A 25,761-nucleotide genomic window follows, 5' to 3' on the forward strand; every position below is an offset into this window, starting at 1 on the left:
ATTATTTCCATTTTACAGCTGAGGAAAGACTCAGAGAAAGAGAAGGTTACTGAAGGACATATAAAGTGGTACAATCAAGAATTTGAGAGCTCCAGTGTGTCTGCTCCCAGGGCCTGTGTTCTTTCTACTTACATTATTGCCATCTTTTTAAAAAAGTCAGTTAAGGAAACAGCCCCGTGGATAAGGCATTCACAAGATGACTATATCTGCCGATGCTGTGCACACGCCAATCCTATGTGCTCTGTATCTGTGTACACTGCAGACTATGGTCCAGGTCATTGCTTCTTAGGCTGGGTGATGGACTAGTTTCCCCCCAGTTCATCACAAGTAATACTTTTATAAGATACATTAACAATAAATTAGAAAAATGAAATAAGTTTTTAAAAGATATACAAAATATAAGCCCAGTGACCATGACGTCAAGGCAATGTCACATTGCCGCACACATTTTGAAATGCTTAATTTCTATTTTGTCACACACCAGCAACAGTTTACGGACAGCACCAGGCCACGACTGCACTTCGAGTAGCACTGGTCTAGATGTTATTTTTCTGAGACTCCATTGATCTTTTCAGGGAACAAAAAAATTCCCAACCTTTGTCAAATATAAGTTTACAGTTTAAAAGAAAAGCATCCTCAGCTGACTATTTGGGGGAGTATGGTATATAATTTGTTAAATAATTATAGAGTTCTTCAGTTTACTTTTGTTGACACTTATAAGGAGAAAAAGAAAAATGAAACTTACGGAACTTATCACCTTTTATAACCTCTCCCTCTGCAGAGTTTTCACATTATGGAATAGTCATTATTTGTCATTTTTTTCCATCCTCTTCAACTTATGTTTTGCTTAATTTTATCTCTTAACTAATTCATATCTCTAACCAGTTAATGTTTACAATGCATGTTGGACTGAATGCTTGGTTGTACAGATTACTAGATATAGGTAATTATATATAGCATGGCACTGTAGACTGGAAGAATGTAATATGATTATAGGTTTAAATGTTAACAAAATACTAAGAGCTAGGCCCTGGAAAATGAGAAAGCACTATTCCTGCCTTGGGCTTTCTGCCACACAATGGCAGTATTTATGGAGGGTGCACTATGTGTCAGGTATCTCATTTAAACATCAAACCAACCTGTAAAGCAGATACCATCATCACCTCAGTTTTACAGAGGTGGGCCCTGAGGCCCAGAGAGGTTATGTTAATATGTACATGTAAGTTCTCACTGGCAGAGCTGGGACTCAAATCCAAACATGCTGACTCCAGAGCCCACATTCTTAACCCGAGCACTAGAAGGTCCCTGGGTTGCCCTCTAAAAACTGGGACCTTCTTGGAGCCACAGTGGGGCAAGAGGTCCTATATTAGCTGTCCAAAGCAGATGGGAGCTGGGTGAGAGTTAGGTACCCACCTGGGCTAGCTCACTTTTCCCCCATGCTAGACATCTGTAAGTTTCCAGTTACTCCTTTATCAGAAGCCAGTTTGTCCTGGCATAATGTAAATTACCTTCTGACCTGAGAAACCATTCCCCCTTTCTCCTACCCCTGTATTCTGTCCCCATATAGGTGCCAGTCTCTCTCCCAACTGCCTGATGGTCTGGAGTTCTTAAGCCGGGTATTCTTAAAGCTTTGATAAAAAAGCACAGGCATGATACCTGGTTGATCCTGCCAGTAAGAAAAAAAAAAAGCAAAAGCACAGGCATGGTTTGGGGCTTCAGAAGTAGCCTTTGTCTTGCCCTCATGCACTAAAGAGCTGAAGAACTTCTGAATGGAAAATCACCGTTTGCTTTCCTACAGTCAGCTCTGTCATAAGCCTGCCATCTTCTTCACAGAGTAACAGTTTCAGACTCCACCCTGTCATGCTGACGATGAGGAAAGTGAGGCCCAGCAATCTCCCAAAGGTGATCTCTTCTTCCATACCTGTGTTGTCCAGTATGGCAGTCATAAGCACAAGTGGCTGTTTAAAATTAGAACTCTAATGCCTCAGACACACTAGCCACATTTCAGGTGCCTAAGAACCACATGTGGCTCGTGGCTACCACAATGGACAGTGCAAAGAGAGAACTTTCCATCTTCCCAGTAAGTTCTATCGGACAGTGCTGTTCTACAATGCCACTGCCTTGTGGTACCGAGCTGTGGGTGTGTCTGCTTGCCCTTCCTGACTCTAACGGCTCTGAGAGTAACCAAACCATCAAGTCACTTGCAGAGTGTAAAGGGTCTGCTATTCTCACAATTAATGAGAGTTTGGAGTTTGAAAGTGCTAGATGTCTAGGAATCTGGAAATATCTAGAAATCCTAAATGGGAATACAACTACACATGCATCAGGCATGTCCATTAGTGGTTCAGGTCAGGGCTGCTTTATGGCTTGCTCTCCCACAACAGAAGCAGGGAACGGCCTCCCCTCCTCCTGGGGTGGGGGAAGGTGCTGGGCACACTGAGGCTTTGGCATCAGGACTTGAACTTGAATCCTGGCTTTGTGACCTTGATCCCATAACTTAAAACTGTTAGCTTCAGAATCCTCATGGTTAAAATTGGTACAGTGACATGTACCACCTACAGTTTTTGTAACAACAAAATCATAGTCTCATTAGCACATAGCAAGCACCCAGTATCCATGGATGTGGTTCCCCTTTTCCCTGATTCACTACAGAATTCCAGATCGTCTGGGAGAAATACTGCTTACGTAATGGTCCCCAGCACCACCAGCAGCCCCCACCCTAGCAGTACTGGAAGGAACTGCAGGCACAGGGAAGTTTCTAGCCAACTATCTGCTTCATGGGGCCGGTGGCAGGATTAACTAGCCAGTAAAGCAGGATTGCTCTTCCTGTGAATTTCCTAGGCTTTTTATGAGGTTTACTGCCTGTTGGACAATATATGTATTATAGTCTACTATTCTTCTTAAGGACTTGAGGAATAGTTTAATAATTAGCAACTAATCTCTTTGGATCCATACAAACTTAGCACTCTAGGGTAATTTCTGTTTCTATAATCACAGGGGAAAGAGTAGGAAATGAGTCCTTAAGGCAGTGATTACCAGCCTGGGCTTCATGACACACCTGGGTATTTCCAGAGATCTCAAGAGGGGTTATAAAATTCTCAAATCAAAATTTAATTTGAATGCACTTTAATATTTTTTAAAGTAGCATATGGCACTTTGAGGACAGGAAGAAAGTCACAAAGTCCACAAACCCATGAAGGTGTCAGCTTAAAAGGCTGGAAATTACTGCAATATTGAATCTGCTGTCACAGTAAATGTTCCATAACAAAGGTGTGTTGAATTCGGCCTCATTCATTACAGAGTAAAGGACTTTTATTTGTTTGGTCACATCTTTATCATTTAAGAAATATTTAAAAATGGTATTTATTTTTATTTCAACATGTCAACTGTGCATTTCCAAAACAGCAGGCTTTTCAAAGAAATAAATCAGAACTGTAAACACAAGATACAGTATAAGTTTTTGACTTCCTACAGTCAGTTTCACAATTCCACATACTGTACATTCATAGGTGAGGTTCAGCCTGTCACCCATTTCTTTATTTCTATAATTATACAAGCATAATAAATACATCTGATTTTAAAGGTCACTTAAAATGAGTCATGATAATTTACAGTACAGTACTTTTCAGTTCAAGTGCAAAAAATAACTATTTTTGCTTAATTCCATTTCTTTCAGTTTTTTTATTTTTAAGCTGTGTTTTGCGGTGAGGCTAGACATCCAAGTGTAGAATTTCTTCTCCCAGATGCAGTATTTAGGCAGAACCATGGGCTCATGGGGAAGCCCTCACTTTACAACTGATCCTGCCTGATCAGGGACACAGGGGAAGGTGAGTTGCTCCTTTCTAACTCTGTTCTTTCCTTTCCCCTCCTGTGTTCATCCACTGCTATCATACACAGTATAACTCACCTTCACTCAGCTAACGCCACGTTCCCTTTTCCACAGCCCTCCCCCTAGGCTTCCTAGGAACCTCGCTTTCATTTTCAGCAGCAAGCGTTATGTGTGATTCACACAGCCATTGTTCTGACTGTAGTTGTAGTATTTACAGGTGCACACCCATATCTGAATTGTCCAGTGTCTGACTATGTCTTCATGGGAAAGAATACACTGAGATTTCTTTCTTTAGTTGTTGGAAAGTACAGTTACTTCTTATTGCCATCCTTCCCATCCCTGGTTTCCTATTTAACCACCTTTTCCTCACCAAAACCAAAACAAAACTGACCCATATGTAATTTTTTAAAATTATATCCCTCCCCCAGGCACTTAAATCTTATACTGTTATTTGTAAATAGTACTGCTTAATTAAAGGAACTCTTAGGAATTCAGAGATGTTTTTATTTTATTCCATCAGCTAATTAGAGCCCAGATCACTATAAAACAGTAAATAGCACTAGAGGCTATTTACAGTGTCAATATATTTAGTAAATCCTTGTCTATCAAGCCACAGGATACTGAGTTGGTTGGTTTATTTGAGATATTCCCTCATTTCTGGTCTTTCTCAAAGCCCATTTAAAAACAAAAGGCATTTTAAAGCTCAGCTTAGCTTGTAGTAGTCAATAACAGCTTTTGTTGCTCAAAGAATTGACTATTTTCATTGTATACCATACACATATAAAAATATATTTGCTAGAGATATGCAAAGTTTCTGATGAAACTTTTTTCAACAGAAAGCATATGTGATACTAACTTTTATCTGATTGCTTTTTAAATATGTCTTATAACTCTTCAAATGGTCCTCTCCAAGAAAAACAAAATTGTGTTTTTGTGAAACAGATGTATTCTATTTCTTCCCAATTTGCATTAAGAACCAAATAATTAGAATAAATAATCAGAAGAGGGAAACCGTATCAACATTCACCTTGAAACACTTTCGCTCCCTCTGCTCACTTAGTGTAACTGCTGGTTTCAACTCTAACTGCACTGGCAGAGCAGTCCTGCTGTCCTTAACCTAACCAACCAAGAACTGGAAGTCCTCGTTGAACTCCATTTCCCTGTTGTAATTCCAATGGGATTATAGAAGTTTACCTTTTCCCACCAGTGTGTACTGTAGCTCCTGTGTATGTGTGTTTCCATGTTAATGAGCTTGGGTATTTAGAAGCGTATGCAGTGCTGTGCTCCTCCCAGGGAAAGTGTATCCTCACTGGGGGCCTGGCCCTGTGTCCTGGCTGAGGAGCCCAATTCCATGCAGGGTGTGAGATGAGCAGGATGTCCTCAGTGTCCTCCCGCAGCCGGCTGAGCCTGCTGCTCCTCACTCTCCACGCACGGGTCCACACTGGGGTGAGGGGGGCTAGTCTGTATCTGAGATGCTGCTGCGTCAGGGGATGGCTGGTTTCTGGATAGGTCAGAGTGAGACTCACATGGGACAGGCCGGGCTCTACTAGCTGGAGAAACTTCCCGATTCTCACTGGTCCCCTGGAGGGAAAAAAAATAGGAGATGCCCCATGGTCAGTGATAGCAATTAAATCCAAATTTTTTATATGCTTTCAAGTAAAATATAGGAAACATCGAGAGATCATCCTGAAATGCCCATTTCAGGGACCAAGTAATAGAAGAATAAGGATAGAATGTCTTACCTTTCATCTCCTTTCCTATGTGCAACTGCCAGAGCCGCATGAAAAACACAAACACTATAAGCAGACTTATCTTGTGGACAAAAGAACATTACTGCCAAAATGCCTGTTACTACTAGGCAAACAATTTACATCAGCAAATATCTACTGAGCAGCCCCAGCCATGCGGCAAGTCACTGAGCAAGCACCACAGAATAAATGAAACTCAGGTCCGCTGCTCAGACAGCAGAGGTCAAGAGCTGGAAGACACTTCATCTAATAGCAAGGAAATAAGGGATTCTAGCATTGGAGGCAGAGCCAGGCAATGAATGTCCTGTAATTAAGAGTCCTAATATACATTTGGGATTTCAAAATATGCACTAAAAATTAAATAAGTCAGAACATCCATGTAATAAAGGGAATATAAATAAGCACTTATGTAACCAGCTGTGAATAACCATGAATATACACATTCACTCTAGCGCATTACCAGCAGCAATTTCTATAAAGTACCATATTGGTTTTATAAGTCAGGAAACATGTTTTTTTTTTTTTTTTTTGAGACAGAGTCTCACTCTGTTGCCCGGGCTAGAGTGAGTGCCGTGGCGTCAGCCTAGCTCACAGCAACCTCAAACTCCTGAGCTCAAGTGATCCTCCTGTCTCAGCCTCCCGAGTAGCTGGGACTACAGGCATGCGCCACCATGCCCGGCTAATTTTTTCTATATATATTTTTAGCTGTCCATATGATTTCTTTCTATTTTTAGTAGAGGTGGGGTCTCGCTCTTGCTCAGGCTGGTCTCGAACTCCTGAGCTCAAACGATCCGCCCACCTCGGCCTCCCAGAGTGCTAGGATTACAGGCGTGAGCCACCGCGCCCGGCCTAGGAAACATGTTTTTTTTTTTTTAAATGACTTTTCCTTTAAGTTTGTACCCATCACTTCTAATAGCTGAACACCAAAAAGAAAGTTTCATTTCAGTGACTGATTCTAAAATGTGAAAAAAAAAAACTTAGAATAATGACTTCTTCTTAGGAATAACTACCTGACAGTTTTTGTTAGTCTCAATATACCAGAAAAAAAATTTTTTAATGCTGTTAAGCCTAACAGGCTTCAGTGAAAATGAGGATGAGTACACAAAGTTATGAAAACATTGCTACTCAAGCAGCAATCATCCTCTCATCAAATTCATGTCAATTTATTATCTTGATAAATTAATAAATAGAATCATGCATGGACCCACATGCATATGGTTCTCAGTGAAGAACTAGATTTGGTTAAAATTATACAAAGATTTTATGTTAGCTTACAAAGTCAAGATAAATTTAATTAAGGTAGTTCAACAAATTTCCTAAAAGGGAAATTACTCGAATTACTTTTTTTTTTTTTTTTAAAGAGAGGAGCATCTCATTCTGTTGCCCAGGCTGGAGTGCAGTGGCGTGATCATAGCTCACTGCAACCTTGAACTCCAGGGCTGAAGCAATTCTCCCTCCTCAGCCTTCCCAGTAGATGGGACTACAGGCGTGTGCCACCACACCTGGCTAAGTTTTTATTTTTTATTTGTTGTAGATATGGGGTCTCACTATGTTGCCCAGGATGGTCTTGAACTCCTGGGCTCAAGCGATCCTTCCACCTCGGCCTCCCAAAGTGCTATGATTATAGGCATGAGCCACTGCACCCAGCTTACTTTTTATTTTGAAGTCTTTCCCCTTTATTTTTTTCTTATGTGTACTCTGAAGCCACCCTAGATATAGAGCTGACAGGACTTATCAAGTAAAAGGGAGTGATTAATATAAAAAGGGCGAGCTGGATTTATTACTTTGCTGAAACTATTCATAGAAGTCACTCTCATTTTTCCAAAGTCAGCATACAGCATTAGTTATATAATTATCCATGCTATTTTATCAGTATGATTTGACTTTACTCAGGAGAGACCACTTCTCTAGGGACAAAAAAGAAAAAATCACACTTTTTATTTTTCATGTGAGGCCACCTGTACAACCATATTTCCACTGAGTTAAGTGTCCTACCAGGCCCATACTGTGGCTGAGATTATTAATTAATTAATTCAACAAATATTTACCGTGGTCCTGTTATAATGCCCCCACTAGAATTTTGGAATTGCAGAGATGAATGAATATAGTCCCCAAAGGCAAGAACCATATATTCTCACTGCAACTGGTATTCCATCAACGCTGAAATTTTAAAGAAATACTATCAACACTGAAATTTTAATGAAACATACAAGATCACAAGGGATTTACATCTTTCTTTCAAGAAATAAAAGAATCATGTCCTCTGTGAAGCCTTCCTCAACTCTGTAAGGCAGAATTTTCCCTCCATGGGACTTTGTATACACCTCTATAATGCATTTCTCACAGAGTACTGAAATTATTTGTTTACATGTCTATTTCCCCCACCAGACTTTCCATAAATCTTGTTGAATGAAAGATGAGTAATTAAATCAACTGAGCCTACTTAAGGTATCTTCAGTGACAGGTAGTGCTGCTGACCCAGCAGAGGAACTTTACCTGTAAAGGCTGTATCTCAGAAGCATGGTTGTCTCTTGTCAGTTGCATCATCTCTTTGATTTGGTAGAGTGCGTAGACAAATGTCACCCAGGGAGAAGAGCTGACCCCCCAGGCTGGTTTGTTCACATCTTCCTGTTCTTCCTGGTGCTTGGTTTTCTTGGGTGGAAGTCTGGGCTCAATGCGTGGCATGACATCCTCTGTCTGCTGCTGCACCAAGTCGATAGTTGCTATGGGAACGGGACTAGAGGGAACAGGAATCCTTTCTGCCAACATTGTCTTGTCTGGAAAGAAAACAATATTTAAATCATTTTTCAGAGTTTTCTACATATTTAAACAAAGGTAAAAAAATAAAATAAACCAATAATCCCATAAGTCCATGCTAGTGTGCTTGGCAATATTAATAAATTGCTGTTTACCAAGGACTTCTTTACTTGGTGCAAATACTGAGTAAATGAACATGATGTTTATCTTTGAGGGTCTCCTTATAGAACTTAATGGAAATTAACTTATGTTTACTTAGGAACTCTATTTTTCATTTAACTTAGATATAACATCTGCGGGGCACAGTTTACAGTGAGTGTTGCCTTAGGCCCAGTCACAGGATTACAATTTTAAAGATAAGCATCAATACAGGAAAAGCCATGTGATAGCTATTTTTATTGGCCTTTTACAGAAGGCAGGGACCGAGGATGTGTAAGGGATAGGATCCAGTTGGGGTTATAAAAGAACAAAAGGGAGAAAAACCAGTATTGGTCTATCTCTGAGGTTTCTATAACAAGCTAGTTTTTCTCTTAACGGAAGCACTTCAGGTAACTGAGGCCAAAGCTCCTCAAAGGATAGGGGCATCCAAAGACGACGAGCCCTATTTTGGGAACCAAGAGCTGAGTAAGAATATTTTCATTCTACTGGTTGGCCTTTTTATTAAAAAGTTGAATCAACCTGTTCTCATCTACACATTATATTTGCTATAAACTCCTTCTTATATAACAATTTTGTTAGGTTATTAACTATGAAATGTCCAATTTCCTTAAATACTAAGTTTGACAGTTGGTATCTCTGACATTTCACTTTAACACTTCTTGTTTTATTTTTATTGTGAAGGTACATCCTCATTCTTTCAAACCCATGGTTTGGCTTGTGATTATCTTTCAAATTTAGAGCAATTTTTGTGAAACCATGGATAAGAATCTGTTATTTTCTAACATGAGTTCTGCCGTGAAACCAATGCTGCACAGACAGCCCAGAATATCCACAAAGTGGGAAGGATGTGGCTAATGAACGCACGGTACATCAGTGGTTTGAGAAGTTCCATTCTACTGATTTTAATCTTGAAAATGAGCCACTTGGGCAACCTGAGACCAAGGTGGATAATGATGAGCTGAAAGCTATAGTGGAAGTGAATCCATCTCAACCTAAGTGTGAATTAGCAGTGAGGTTTGACATCACTATTCCAATAATATTGGACCATTTGAAACAAATCATAAGGTATAGAAGCTGGATAGATGGGTTCTGCATGAATTAAACAAGCGTCAGAAGAGAAATCGTCTGGAAGCTTGCCTTTCTTTGCTGTCACAACATAAAGGTGAACCACTTCTACCTGTCACAACATAAAGGTGAACCATTTCTACACCATATTGTTGTATGTGATGAAAAATGGATTCTTTTTGACCAACGCAAGTGTTCGGCACAATGGTTGGATAAAGGTGAAGTGCCGAAACACAGTCTAAAAATGAATATTCATCAAAAAAATCTAATGGTGTCTGGTGGTAAGCACTGGTAATACAGCTTCAGAAACCTGGTCAATCAATTACAGCAGATGGCTGCTGCAACCAACTGGACAAAATGATGAGGATGCCTGTGATTAAGCAGCTGAGATTGGTCAACAGAGACAGGCCAATGCTCTCATAAGATAACACTTGACCACATGTCACACAAACAATGCTGCTCAATCTACAGAGGCTGGACTCAGAAACTCTGTCATCCACCGTATGCACCAGACCTTGCACGGACTACCACTTCTTCCAGGTTTTGGACCACTCCTTGCAAGGGAAAATACTCAGTTCTCAACAAGCTGTGGAAAACACCTTTCACAATTTCACCACCACTTGCTCTCCAGGCTTCTTCGCTGCTGGCATAAACAAGCTATCATTAAGATGGTCAAAACCACATGGAGGTGCATACTTTGACTAATTGTACTGCTTCTTGTTTGAGATATAATAAATTTTTGATTTGAAATGGGACATTTCATATTTAATGATCTAAATAATAAAGGCCATGCCTGGTTCAGGGAAAACGTCAACTTTCAGGTTTAGACTTTTTTCCCAAATGAAGGTAAAGGCATAGAGATGAATATCACTCCCTATCCCTAGTGGTAAAACTACTATACAGCCTTGTACGTATTTGACTAAAATTTGAAATAACATTTAAAATACCAGGGAAATTTAAAACCAATACTTTCCTAGTACCTTGTACCATAAAAGAAAACAAGAAAACCTCAAGCTACTTAAAACAACCAATATTCTCTTCAGCATAGTAGATGGCTTCTTTCTAACAAAGGTACACATGAAGTCATCAATACGCCACTCAGAAAATCTAGACAAGTAAGCCCATTGTATACTTCGTAACCACTTCTGGGTTTCTGAGGGACATGTGTAGACTTCCCCATCAAGAAAGAATGGGAACAGTCACCTTCTTCCTCATCTGGCACTGCCAGCCACTGGATCAGGGCAAAGAGCAGGAGGATCACCAGGCAGGCCATGCCAATTCCTCGGAAGGTTGCAGCAGCCCCTGTGGAAACAAACAGAGCTCTCTATAGAGGAATTCCAGGAAATGCAGAGAGCCCTCATCCAAAACTGTCACCATTCTAAAGTTTTCAGGGCAAAGGAAGCACAGATTGGGCTGAACCAGAGAAAAGTGGCTGGCCCTTATCTGCATATAATGGAAAAAACACAGGACTGGGTAGGTATCAGGAGACCCAGGTGCTGGTATTGGATCTGTTATTCATCAGTTATAAAACTGCATTTATAAAGGATTTTCTCTGAGTGCCTTTCACTTACAATGGTGCTCTCCTCTTCATAAAGACCATTTACCCAACTATTAACAAACAGCTTCATTAATCTGTAATTGGAATGGCAGAGCTCAAATAGTGCTATAATTCACATATCCCTGGGCCCACCTTAAATAGGTGACTGAGCAGTTAAGATCCCTGGAGCAGAATAATCTCATTTCCACCCCAGCCCCTATATTTCCAATAAGGGAGATCTGACAAGACAGAAAGACATCGTTATAGATGTACTGACATTACCAAAGCCAGTATATAGTTAGATTCCTCTGGTTCAGAATCTCCTGATGGAGGGACAATGATGGATTTTCTTTCCTTTAGCATTATTATCAGCAGGTTTAGATACCTTACTTTAAGCCAAAAGTACATGTGCTTATTCATTGTTCGGCTCCTTTGAAGTATCTGTGTAACATCCCATTAAGCTGTTTGTCAGAGGAGTGTGCACAGTTACAGACTAAATAACCTAAGCACACTGTTTTACAATCATGACTACCGTGAAATCTAGAAAGAGAGTATGAATACTGGAGTTTAGCTTCTGGTAATCTTCAGTACTAATTGGAGTGCTTATTGAGGTGTTGCTGAAAAATCATGTTTTCATCAAAGAAAAAAGGCATAAAGAGAAAGCCATTCTTACCAAAATAATTTACTAACACGCCTCCGATCATGGCGCCGCAGCCTCTCCCCAAACCCAGGTGAAGGCCCTGCAGGATGCCCTGAGCAGACGTCCTCAGCTCAGGGGGAACAGCTGCACTTAGGTAAGAGATGCAAGCTGCCCAGATGGCCGCGTGTGTCACTCCTGGGAGGAGGGAGAGCAGGAAGGGTTGACTGGTCAGCACTTTTCAGGTTACTCTTCTTTGAAATATGAATTATTTATTGAAGGAGGCACCTATTTTTTAAATATGTTTTCTGTAGTAAAATATACATAACAAAATTTACCATTTTAACCACTTTTAAGTGTCCAGTTCAGTGACATTGAGTACACTATGTTTTGTAACCATTACAATCATCCACCTCCAGAACATTTTCATCATCCCCAACACAAACTCTGTACCCATTAAACAATAACTTCCATTCACCCCTTGCCCAGCCTTCTGGCAACCACCACTCTACTTTCTGTCTTTATGAATGTGACTAGTCTAGGTACCTCACAGAAGTGGAATCATATAGCATTTGTCTTTTTGTGTCTGTCTTATTTCACTTAGCCTAATGTCTTCAAGGTACATCCATGTTATAGCTTGTGTCAGAATGTCATTGCTTTTTAAGGCTGAATAATATTCCATTGTATGTATATGCCACATTTTGTTCATCCATTCATCTGTGGATGGGCCTTTGGGTTGTTTCTACCTTCTAGCTATTGTGAATAATGTTGCTATGAACACTGGTATGCCAGCATCTGTTTGAGTCTCTGATTTCAATTCTTCTGGGTATATACCTAGAAATGGAGTTGCTAGGTCATATAGTCATTGCATGTCTAATACTTTGAGAAACCACCTGTTTTCCACAGTAGCTGCACCATTTTACAGTCCCACCAGAAATGCATAAGAGATCTAATTTCTCCACATCCTCTCCAAAACTTATTTTCTGTTTTTTTTTTTTTAATAGTAGCAATCCTAATGAGTGTGAACTAGTATCTCATTCTCCTAATGGTTAGTGATGTTGAGCCTCTTTTAGGTTGTTTATTGGCCATTTTCATATCTTTGGAGAAATGTCTATTAAGTTCTTTGCCTATTTTTGAATTGGGTTGGGTTTCTGTTGTTGAGTTGTAGCAGTTCTTTATATATTGTGGGTGTTCATCCCTTATTGGGCACCTTCTTTAACACTATGATTATTTCCACTTTTTTCTATTATAATTAGCACCATGATTAACATTTTGGGGCATACAGACTTTTACATAGCTTAGATTATTTACACTGGCTATAATTCTATAAGTAGGGTTATTATTCAAAGATATAATGATTTTTATGCTTTTTAATATGTAGTTCAAAAATTAAATAAGAGTATAGAGATAATTTACAATGCCTCATTACCAGTTTCATTATGTATCTTCACCATTTGTTGGGAAGATGGAGATAACAGGTAGGAAAATGGTCATTATTTTAATATACAGCAACTGCACCTTCTCTAAATTAAAATCTTCATTAAGACACTGCTTTAAGCCAGGCACGGTGGCTCATGTCTGTAATCCTAGCACTTTGGGAGCCCAAAGTGGGAGGACTGCTGGAAGCCAGGAGTTTGAGACCAGCTGGGGCAATAGTAAGATCCCATCTCTCCAAAAAAAAAAAAAAATAAAATAAAATAAATTCGCTGGGCGTGGTAGTATGCACCTGTAGTCCCAGTTACTTGGGAGGCTGAGACAAGAGGATTGCTTGAGCCCAGGAGTTTAAGGTTGAAGTGAGCTATGATCGCGCCACTGCATTCTAGCCCAGATGACAGAGTAAGACCCAATCTCAAAAACAAACAAACAAACAAACAAAAAGAAGCAGAAGCATTTATTTTTCCTAGTTTATGATATATTTTATCCCCTAAATTTTATAGGAAAGTTGTTTTAGGTAGCACAATTGCTAAGACTTCCTTAATCTTGTCTTATAAATATGGAAAATGGTGAAGGTTTTTAGATTCCTAGGTTGCTTTTTCATTATTTTAAAACTGGAGGACCAGAACACAACTGTAGTAAAAATATTGGCAAGATTTCAGATTACTAATAAGGTTACTAGAAAGCTGCATATTCAAGTTTAAGAAAAAGAACTACAACTCCACAACTGTCTTTTGTAGACATGGATGATGTTACCAACCCAATCTCTTCTTACAGACTGCTCAGTTTTACTAGTTTCTTTTCTAAGCAGTGGGATGAATTTAATTGGTTCTTCCATATAAATGATATTTTGAATTAAGTTATTTTAGGGAAGTTAATTTTAATCCTACATCTTCCCTGGAAAATGTTAGAGCCTATAGGCAGAGTAGAGTGGCTTTCATTCTTCTGCTTTTAGTACCAGAGAATTTTTTTTTTTCACTATGTGCTTTACTATTTTTTCCTCCAGTTAATGCCCTGAGTTACTTTAAAGAAGGGAGAACTTAATTATCTAATCAGTCTCAAAATGCGATAAGGAAATCTAGAAATCTGTAGGAAATATTTTACAACTGCCACTTAATACCAGCCAACAAATTCTAAGAATAGTTTAAAAGCATCCTGACTTAAGTCTTCCTGCTAGAATGCTTTAATTATCCCAGAACACTCAGAGTTTTAGAAAATGCTCAGAATTCTGAAGGAAAAAAAAGGAGACAAATTCTATTGTTGGAAGATTTTGTGCATGTCCAAGCCTTCACACTTAAGAAAATAACTGCTAGAATTATATTTGATCTCAAATTATAACAAAAATATATACTAATATTTTAATGTTTTGATCACATACATACATAAGCCCATTTTTGTCTGCTTGTAAATCCTGCAATTAATTGCTCAGACAGACATAACAATAGCTTTTGTGTCACCATTAAAGTTAATTTTGATATGGTTTCAGATCTTTGGTGATTCATCTTTAAGAAATGATTTCCAAACCTATGTAGAATTTTACTATTGAATCTAGTTAATTTTGAATAAATCAATTTTATTTCTTGGAATATTTTAGAGTTTTTTCCTAGTGTTAATGAAAAAGTGTATCTGAAAAGAAATGGAGTTAGCATCACCTTTAATACTATAAATGAAAATATTTTAAAATATTCCTATTGTGTACCACTATGTCAACATTCATAATTAAGACTCTATCTAGGCATTATTCAATTCTGAGAAAGCTGGCATTATCTAGGGTATTGCAATTGTTTAGCCAGATAAAGCAAACACTTTATTTGATTTCTGTGGAAATTAGTTAAGTATGCATACTACTGTTACTGAAAGCTCGGCACTTGTCCTGGAGGCCTCATCAGAAGAACAAGGATGAGTAGTGTGAGGAGAAGGAAAGAGAAGTTTATTACTTTGCTGGCAAAAGAGGAAAATGGTAGGCTCTTGTCTCAAAAAATGCCATCATCCTAATCATAAGCAGAAATACAAGCTTTTAAAGGGTGAGTTCTCAGTCTAGACTACTGTGTTAATGATTCTAATTATCTCTGCCAAAGACAAAGCCTGTGATCTCCGCCCACCTGGGCCCACCTGGGGGGCTGAGCTATCTCCTGTAACACAAAGAACAAAAGACCTTCTCCCTGCAGGCCAGGCCGCAGTTCCCAAAAAGAGTGGGTGGGGAAAGTTTTAAAGAGACAGAAAATATTTTTGCTGTTTTTTCAGGCCACTCCCTCTGTTACACTACCACTAATCATCTAGTCTATCTTTTAAGTCAAAAAATAACCCAGTTGAAATGATAACTGAAACATACATAAGGCCTAAGGTTATTTTGATGTTTCTCAGTCAACTATGATGCATATGACCTAAAGCACCCAGTAAAAATAGTGTTTATTCCATTATGGTTCTACTTAAGATCATCCATGGTAATTTTTTATTGTATGCCAGACATTGTGAATTTTACCTTTTTGGGTGCTGGATATTTTTGTATTCCTATAGATATTCTTTTTTCCCCTCTAAATATGCCTTCAGGGTAGTACAGCTATAAATATTCTTGAGCTTTGTTCTGGGATGCAGCTAAGTCACTTGGAAATGGTATGATCCTTTTGGATCTTGCTTTTAAGAGTTCCTAGATGACACCAGAGGAGTGTTTAGTCTAGGGCTAATTATTTCATAGTACTCACACAAGACCATTTTGAGTACTCTACCAATCCTAGGAATCACGAGTTTTCCAGTTTGGCTGACTGGAACAAGTACTATTCCCAGTCTCGCATAGGTTCTGAATACTGTTCTCCATAATGCTTTTCGGTAGTTCCTTCCCTAGCTTTGGATAGTTTCTATGATGTTATACTGATCAATGCTCTACTGAATACTTTAGGGGAACTCTCTGTAGATCTCTAGAGTTTTCTCTGGTATTCTGCCTTTAACCTCTGGCTAGAGTCCTCAATTCGGTGGTTCTCCTCTATGCCTTGCAGCTTTCCAACTCTCACCAGGCAGTAAACTGATGCTCCTTATTTGGTTCCCATCTCTCAGGGATCAATGTCCTTGCTGCTGATGTCCAGTGCCTTGGGAACCATTGTTTTGTGTATTTTGACCAGATTTTTAGTTAATTCAAAAAGGAGAATAAATCTAGTCCCTGTTATTCCCTTCTGGTCAGAAGCAGACTATTGTCAAATCAAATCTTGAAAGAATATTGATCTTTTAATTTTCCAAAATAACATGATTATTCTCTGTGTGATGAAATAAGCAAATTTATTTAGTGGCACAGGTAAATGTATTTATTCTAGAGTTATAAATTTTTAAAGCTACAAGTATGAGGTAACTAAGTTGGTAGATCACACAATAAAAATAAAAAGATGTTACTCCTGACTGATAATAGTGCCAAGGGCATACACATGACTCTCCTTGCAATATGTGTTAACATTTCCTTGGCTACTTGAAGGTATAACTACTGATACAACTTCAGTGGCAATTCAACACCAACTCACATAATAGGTGCTTAATAAATAGATTGACTGGCAATGAATGACCCTCAGAGACCAAACAGGTCACATAAACTTAGCATCTCAGTCCTTCCTGACCTTTACTGGGATCCCTCAGGATTAGCTATGAGGCCTAATGAAAACAAAGACATATCCTCCATACTAACTACTGCCAAGACCTCAACTACTTGAGGATACATCTGAATAACCTAGAATCACTGAAAATAATAATGATTAACATTAAATTTTTTCATTAATAATATTATAGCAGCTTACTCTACAAGGAATTGTGCTAGGTGCATTACATAGATTATTTCATCTATTCTTCCCCATAATAGGTACAGTAGTATTTTTTCTTCATTTTCCAAAAAGGAAACTAAGGCACAGGGCAATGAGAATGCCTTGTCCAAGGTCACACAGACTACTGAGCAGTGAAACAGGATTTGAATCCAAGGTGTCTAAGGTCAGAACTTGAGTGCCTAAATATTAATACTATACTATATATGCTTATAACAATTATTAGAAGTATTCTATAGTAAATGTAACCATCTACTTTAAGAAGTTTTATTGGTAATATCAAACATGCCCAACAGCACACCAATTTAAAAATTGGATATTCTTACTACCTTCTTCCCCATCCTTCATAAGAGCTGATATATCATATATATAATCATATATATAAAATCATATATATGCCCCAAATACCTCTTCACCTTATAATACTCCACACTGATATCTGATTCTGCAACATGCATTTCAAAATTGTTCAGTTTTGTCAAACAAGAATGCTCTATTGTAATAAATAGTACATATGAGCAAGGGGGAAAAATCCTTTCTTCTCAAGTAGACAGTGCTCTCTGTCAAATGCTGTTTGGCTTCAGGAAATCACATCATAGTGGCTGGGAGGAGCGAGAACTGACAGTATTGGAGAACTAGCATTGTTTTATTTTTTCTTGCTTCTGCCACTGACTTATGCTCACTGAACAAAACATAAGTATCCCTGCAGCACTGGTACACAAAATCAGCTGTAACAAACCTTTTCCATTCACAGATCAAAGAATACATTTCGATTAGTTCAGTGTACTTCTCAAATGCTTTGATTTAAAAAAAGCTTCTGAAAGATCAAGCTGGTGAAAATCAATAAGCACCTAAGAAAAGGTCTCCACTGGGCAGTCAATAAAAGAAAAAGTCTGTATTGGTTAAGGTAATACTAAGCTTTTGTAACAGATAAACCTCCAAATCTTAGTGGTTTCACACATTACTTATTTTCTTTTCTTGCTCACATAAAGTCCCATGAGCAGGAGACAAGAAGGAACAGCAGCTCTGCTCCACGAAGGCATTCAGGGACTCAAGCTGCAGAAGCTCTGCCATTTTCAACACATGGTTACCCTAAGTATCAATGTCTACCTGATGGAGGAGGGAGGGGATGATAGCACATGGGAAATTTTATGGGTCAGGTTTAGAAGGTGACACACATCATTTCTGCTCATATTACACTGGCCAGAATCAATCACATGGTCATAACTAATTGCAAGGGAGGCAGGGAAATAAAAGTCTCACTGTATGTCCATGAAGAAAAGGAAACAGAGCAGATGAACAGCAAGCCAGTCTCTCTGCCAGAATTGGGGCTACCAACAGGACCCTGCAAGGAGCAATGCTCTTAGCAGCAGCAGCAGCAGCATGAAACTTCTATGTGTTGCATGAAAGACATACAATTATTTATATAACTTATATATATTTATATAAGACATACAACAATTATTGTTAAAGGCCAACATTCCTACATCTGTCAATATACAGCACTGCAAGAATCCTCTTCATGCATCCTTTCAACAGGATTTATTGAGCATCTATACTATGTGTCAGATACCCTGCTAGGCTTTGAGAATATGATGATATATATAAAATGTCCCCAGCTACCATGGAACTTACAGTCTGGTGGGTGAAAAAGGGCAGGATTTATCTGGAGGAGGAGCAGACTGTTCTCCTTGAGAACAGACATATCCAGCACCCAGCACAGGGCTTGACATGTAACAGCAGCTGAACAAAAGGATGTTAAACTGAACCCTGATAGACAGTGGGCTGCATGCTGCGATATGATGAAGAAAACATTTAAGGATAAAAGGTACCCTGGGTAAGCTGGAGAAAACTTCCAAATCCCATATATGAGTAAAAGTGGACAGAAGAAATAAAACAGTCTCTTCTATACGTTTTAGTTTGCAAGTTAAAAAAATTTGAGTTGCTTTAAAATAAAAAAAAGCCTGTAACTGATGCAACAATGTTTTGTGGGGGCCTCATGAATTTTACATGCTGGTATTATGCCTTCGGCATACCTTAGCAGCGGTCCCCAACCTTTTTGGCACCAGGGACCAGTTTCATGGAAGACAGTTTTTCCACTGGGGGCGGGGCAGAGCTCAGGTGGTGATGCCAGTGATGGGGAGCAGCTATAAATACAGATGAAGCTTCCCTCACTAGCCTACGGCTCACCTCCTGCTGTGTGCCTCCCCCCACTTCCTAAGTTTCATGGAAGACAATTTTTTCATGGGTAGGAGGGAGTGAGAGGAGGCGGGTGGCAGAGCTCTGAGGCCCAGTCCTTAACAGGCCACAGGCCAGTACCAGTCTGAGGCCCAGGGGTTGGGGAACCACACCCTTAAAGCATATTCTAGGAGACTACCATCCCAAACTGAGCACATTTAATGTCAAGACTTGGCAACACTGTATACTACATGCTCAGTGTTTGCCCACATGAAGCCAACACATAAGAACTGCTTTTATATCAAAGCCAGTAGAAATTTCACTTCCCCACTGAGAACTTTAAGAACAGTGTACACTGATTAGGAATGTTTGCCTTACACTTTAGTTACCTGGCCTTAGCCTAATTTATGGCCAGGCTTTGATGCATAGTTACAGTTTAACCTCCTAGAATAGAATCTTTTAAATTACATTTTCCCAGTCCTGATTTTCATTTATTTATAATTTATTTTACTTTTGTGTTATTGTATATTATCTAACATTTATTAGAGGCTAACTATGTGTCAGGTACTGTGCTAAATACTTCACTTGAGTCAGTTTATTTAATACTAATGTCTACCTCTTCTATAGCTCTAGAGCCTGAGGCTTAGCGAGATTAAGCATCTTGCCCAAGGACACAGAGTTTATAGGTTGGGGAGCTGGAATTCAAACTCAGTCTAATTCATGCCTAAGCAACTTTATGATTTCTAGATTATTGCATATTTTGGTAAGCTGCCTCAACTAACTTGTAGAATGAGGGGGGAGTATGAGTAATGATTAGAATACACCAATGTTTTTACAGATGTGTCATGGATAGTAAGATGTCATCTTAGAAAGAGTTATATTGAAGGTTTAGCTTTTAAATTTAGTTTTCAATTTTCTTCAGATAATTTATAAGTTTTTGAGATAGACATTTCTGTATTAAGAGATTTAAAAATTAAAAAATACCAACTCTAGCACATGACACAAGGGACTGTAAAATGGATCAAAAAAATAAGCATTTATACTGTATCTTCCTAAATGTATGTCTCTTTGGAGAATTCAAAAGGTATTAGGCATGGTCTTTGCATTCAAGGGTTTAAACTTAAGTTAGGAAATAAAATAAATATTTGTAAAATAATTGGGGAGCAGTTAAATACTAAACTGTGTAACACGGTACTTAAGTCTGAGAACAGTTCAGCAAAGGGAGATCTAATATGGGCTGCAACTGCCGGAAAAAGATTCTTGGGCCAGAGGGCATTTCAAATGAATCCTAAATGGACAAAATAATTTCTGTTTTGAAGAACTCTTAGTAACTGTAAAACAGGGGGTGACAAAGAATAAAGTTATTCTATTACAATTTATAAGACTATTCTGATTAAAAATTAATTTTAACAGTAACACCAAGGATTTTTATATGCCAAGTAATCAGTTGAAATGTTCAAATTAAAACATTTGTCTATTTTAAATATTCATGTGGCAGACTATTTGTGTTTCATGGCTTATGCCAGACAAAATTTCCAATATGAATGATAACAGACTGGAATCATGTGTAGAATTTCCACTGTCAGATAAGGGCTGCATAGTAATCCTCTTATAATTTCTCCATGCTCTTCCAGAACATAAGAGGAAGGAAAATACGGTTCTTACTCAGCTGAACAGACATGCTAAGTAAGATAAACAGACTAAAGCTTCATAAATGTCAGCTCAAGCTTTCCTAACTGGTGATATTAAAAAGCCATCTTTAATCAAAACCTTCACCTGGCTCGTGCCGATAGAGCATCCTACAGAGAGGGAGCTGACCCAGACGGCATTTTCACCCCTCAGTGCTACAGCCATCAACTCAAATAACTCACAAGGACCTCTTTAGTTACAACAGCCTCTAGGTGGGCTTTACTGTCCTCAAATACATTTTAATAATAAGAATAATTTTGATCACATTCATCTTTGAGTTTTGCAAGGATTCACAACCAATACTCACATAAAAGGAGCCTAACTAATTTGGGTTTGATTTCAATCAAATGTTTATATTCTTGATCATAAGCATGAATGTATAAATGGTTTTTGTATAAAAGAAAAGGAGAAAATTCCTATGGGTTTTTAAAATGAGAACTTGAGAAATAAAAATAAACTAATCCCCTGCCCCACCACCACCACCACCCAGCAATGCTTTTAGGCCCTTAGACCCACTGTGTCTTTTTACAATAAATTGCAGATGCCTTATGGGCAGAAAGTACATCTTCTGCTTCTTTATGCGGTGCCACCAATGGACTACCAAACATGTCTGCTGCAAATGGTGGCTGAATTGCTAAAAGGATAAGGCTGCAAGAGAATTATTGGCTACTAAATATGAGAACAGTCATGGGAAAGAAACAACCTCACAATACCAAACAACATCCAGTGGTCTTACCTTGATTCCCAAATAAACACCTACATATCCTCCTTCCTACAGGTCTAGAGAGGAGGAAATTTGCTTCTTCCCAAACCCATATGCTAATTATTACCAGCATGGCCTGAGGAGACAGAATGCTGAGAGGATGATCAAGAAACTCCAGGGAAGGAAGGATAACAAGGAATCCTCCACCCTTGGTTACATGCAACTCAAAAGAGGAAGGGGGATAAGGAATAAAGCACATCTTTTGTTTCTTCCCCTTCAGCTGCCCACTAGGTAGTACTAGTTCTCCCAGTGTTTTGGGGATGAGGCAAGGGTGATAGCATGAGAAATAGACTCTGCTTATATCTTTTAAGAAGACCCTCTTGTGTGACACTGGTTGGAAACCAAAGAATGGAAGTGCTGATGTTCAGTGTCAAGATTGTCAGTAATGAGAGACAACATCCCACTCCCCAACCCTTCCTAAAACCAGGTCTTTGATAATCATCAGGAAGCGTTTCCGGTCAAGGAATTAAGGGGTAGATATCATAACAGTATGCTTGTCCTGTAATTAAATAATTCAGTGTTTTGTTATAATAATTTCCTGCCTTATTGCATCCTAAGGAGAGTCTTCTCTGAGCACAGGGACTTTAAATTCTTTTGGACAAAGGCTTGTAAAAGGTAGAAGAATCCAGACAAGCAAAACAAAGTTTTTCAGTCAGAAGTATATTCCTGTGACACAAGATTTATTCCACGTGGAGGATCCACTATTTTCTGTGGGGTGGGCATGGGTCAAACAAAGGCAGGGCATTTTGTTTTTGTTGTGCAGTCAAAGTACTCAGCACTCACTTCTGCCAGAGAATAAAACTATCTCCTCCAGCTTTAGAAACAAAGAGCTTTGTACAAACTGGTCACAGAGCCCTCTGTTGGATTAGGAGACTATTAGCAGATCCTCTTTTCTTACTTGCTTCAGATCAGTAACTAGGTTTCTACTGGCACAGGGTAGACTAAAATGAAACATAGAAGTATAAATTGTAGCCTGGCATGGGAAGTTGAATTTATTTAGATTCAGAACACGGCCAGCTCCCTAAATCCTGGGATAATACACCCTGAGGTGCATATCGTATTATAAAAATATGTCCTGGCTTGGCAGCCTGAGATGATAAATCCATCAAGCCCTAAGCACAGCACACCACATTATGTTCCCTGAAGATGCCACTCTGCTTTCCACTTTTGTGCTCGGCACATGGCTCTTCTCTACGCCAGAATGTCTGCTCTCCTTAAGCCTCCTGGTGGATTCCTACTTGCCCTTCAAAAGCCAGCTCATGTGATTTCCTTTGGGAATTTTTCAATAAAGTCTTCATCCTCCCACTCCCTGCTTCAAAAAGTTAATTATTTCTTCCAGAGAGCTCCTTGTCTGTTACCCAGCACATTTTCCTATGATTCCATCTAATACACTGTGCAGTTAATTATGTGCTTTACACATCTGGCTTCTAGAATAGACAGTGAGACCTTGGGGCATGAGTTAATATATATATATTTTTTTTTTTTTTTTTTAATTACATTCCCTGAACTCAACATGCTTTCTGGCTCTTAACCATCTTTGATAAATTAATAGTAAAAAAGAATTTTTAAATTCACAACAGCATTGTTTTCCCCTCTTATAAAATTCTTCTGTTGTTCCTCTATCCATTTCATGGGTGCTCTCTTTTCTTGAGTCACTTATGAAAACTGTCCTGTACCACATAATTCATATTAAAAGGAGAAAAAAGGTATACGCATATATTGTTACAATATGTATACTTTCTTTTCTGTAGGTATACAGATCTCTATAGAGTCAGCACATTGTGGCACACCAATAAATAAAGCAATTAAACCAGGCAAGGACAGAACAGAAACTAAAGGTGGGAGATCCTAAGAATTATGTTGCAAATGTTGTTATTGCATGATTCTTTCCTGCAGTTCATGTTTATTGCTTTGTTATTCTTAAGTGACACAGTGCTGAGATGTGTGCCTCCTCTCAAGACCCTTCCAGAGTTCTAATTATTACAAACAATAATTTCTTGTAAGACCAAATTTCCATTCTCTATATATTTGTAAACAAAATCTCCTTTCACCAATTATATGATTGTATCAGACCTGAGAAAAATCACCTTCAAAGTGTATATATATTTGAATTTTATAATTATAATGTGAATATAAATTATATCTCCTTTCAATTAGGATAAGTTCTTTTTTTCATTGCCATGAGGGAATATGATAAATAAGCTTGCATTTTGTACATTCTGTTTAGAGGTATAATTGTGAATTCTTCATCTGAAAAGATTGAAATCTTCAATCTTTCATCATCACAAGTAATTAATTATGTTGATTGTACTGCATTTGCATCCTCAGGGTAAGAGAAAACATAATGGCAAGATACAAAGCTAATGAAATTATATATAATCACAGACTGTTTAGTGCAATTAATGATTTAGTAGCATGGGCTGTCACTGAAGACCTCAATTCCAGTGATCTTGCCCTGAACCTGTATGTTAATCATGATGCCAGTTACTAAATGGTTTAGCGAAGCTGCTAACAGGGCTCTTCAGCATATAGTCAGGATTATAGGAGCTCACATGGGCAATAATCTTTGAATAAAAATCCACATTTTCAGTGCTATTAAGCCACATGGCAAGAGCCTCCTAGGAATTTTTTCAGAGTTATATCTCTATGGGAAACAGTACACTGAAGAAAAAAGAAGACCTCATATCAGGATATTTGAGCAAAGATTTAAAAGGTTTATGAGAAAACAACAGTGTGAATATAATGCTTTAGTTATAAATCAACAGATGTTATAAAAATGACAATCTTTTTTCAGTAAGTATAGTGAACGTACAAAAACAAAAAACCCAGCCTGAGCAAGAGCGAGACCCCGTCTCTACTAAAAATAGAAAGAAATTATATGGACAACTAAAAATATATACAGAAAAAATTAGCCGGGCATGGTGGCACATGCCTGTAGTCCCAGCTACTCGGGAGGCTGAGGCAGGAGGATCGCTTGAGCCCAGGAGTTTGAGGTTGCTGTGAGCGAGGCTGATGCCACGGCACTCTAGCCTGGGCAACAGAGTGAGACGCTGTCTCAAAAAAAAAAAAAAAAAAAAAAAATCCAAGACCTTTAAAAGAGAAATCCTTTTATGTTTTAAAGCCACCTTTGGATGTCTGTATCTAACAGCTGTATTTGGGAGTTTATTCTAGAGTTCCTCTTCCTTTGTTTAATCACAAGGGTGTGGGTCCAATCCAGCTCTGTTTGGCGCAACTGCAGAACAGCCCTCAGGGTAACTGCGGACCCAGCCCCGCTGACGTCATCTCTTCCTTAACAACCACTTCAAAATTATATACAACAGTGGGTCCGCCCTTCCTTTATTGAATCAGATGCTGAAAGCCACTGGACTTCTACATAGTCATACCTTAGGCGGGTAGAGAAATAATTTTAATTCCATCTGTTAACTTACCTTGAAGAACTTCCATGGGGAGAACAGTCCAGGCATTTTCCAGGTAGGAAATATAAATATAGCGAGCCGTATTGCAGGCCAGGCCAATGTACAGAACCCTAAAAAAAAAAAAAAAAAAAGCAAAGGAAAATAAATTGAGGCCCTGGTATGAAATTCAAAATGCAAATATTACCTACTTTTTTCCCCTCCTCAAACCATTTCTGATCCAGCAGACAGTGTTCCAAACTCAAGAGTGGGAAAGCTGAGGGACAATTAAGTTTAAGCATGAATTTAGGAATAAGATTGCTTCTAACATATCTGCCCTCAGCCTTTCAAAATGCTTGTTAATATAAAAGCAAATATCACCCTTTCCGAAACTTAATTAGTAGCAGAGATGATGCTTTTTTAAGATAGTCTGGGCACACTGCCATCTGTAATGACATTATTGGCTTCCTTCCAGGTGGCTGCAGGGGAAATATGCCTGGGATTGCAGCCACTTCACTATGATGGGGGAAGGACAGGATCAAAATGAGAACATGTAAACATGAATGTGGCCTTGCTTGCAATACCCAAGACACCAAGCAGTTTCACAAGGAGACTCTCAAGATCATCAAAAACTATCACCCAATGATTACTATAAGCTATTTGGAAATCAAATACTTTTTCCTATCAGTTCAATTGATACTTGTTCATCATTTTTTTAAATCCATGGTATCATACGCTTACAAAGCTGATAAATACATATCAACCTCTTACTTCGT

The 25,761-nt window shown here is 38.6% G+C and overlaps 1 protein-coding gene across 1 annotated transcript in view; it reads right to left on the reverse strand.

Annotated features, from left to right (window-relative positions):
• Positions 1 to 5,209: 5,209 nt before the first annotated feature.
• The window catches only part of MFSD6 (major facilitator superfamily domain containing 6), a 48,557-nt gene continuing 28,005 nt past the window's right edge, over positions 5,210 to 25,761 (reverse strand). Inside the window, exons 2-6 of the mRNA XM_069469293.1 lie at positions 25,022 to 25,119; positions 11,769 to 11,930; positions 10,762 to 10,860; positions 8,074 to 8,354; positions 5,210 to 5,410 (exon numbers count right to left, since the gene is read on the reverse strand). Coding sequence (XP_069325394.1) covers positions 5,210 to 5,410; positions 8,074 to 8,354; positions 10,762 to 10,860; positions 11,769 to 11,930; positions 25,022 to 25,119 — 841 coding nt within the window. The remainder of the gene's footprint in view (positions 5,411 to 8,073; positions 8,355 to 10,761; positions 10,861 to 11,768; positions 11,931 to 25,021; positions 25,120 to 25,761) is intronic.

Source organism: Eulemur rufifrons, chromosome 1 (genome assembly GCF_041146395.1).
Source record: "Eulemur rufifrons isolate Redbay chromosome 1, OSU_ERuf_1, whole genome shotgun sequence".
In the NCBI taxonomy this organism is placed as follows: domain Eukaryota; kingdom Metazoa; phylum Chordata; class Mammalia; order Primates; family Lemuridae; genus Eulemur; species Eulemur rufifrons.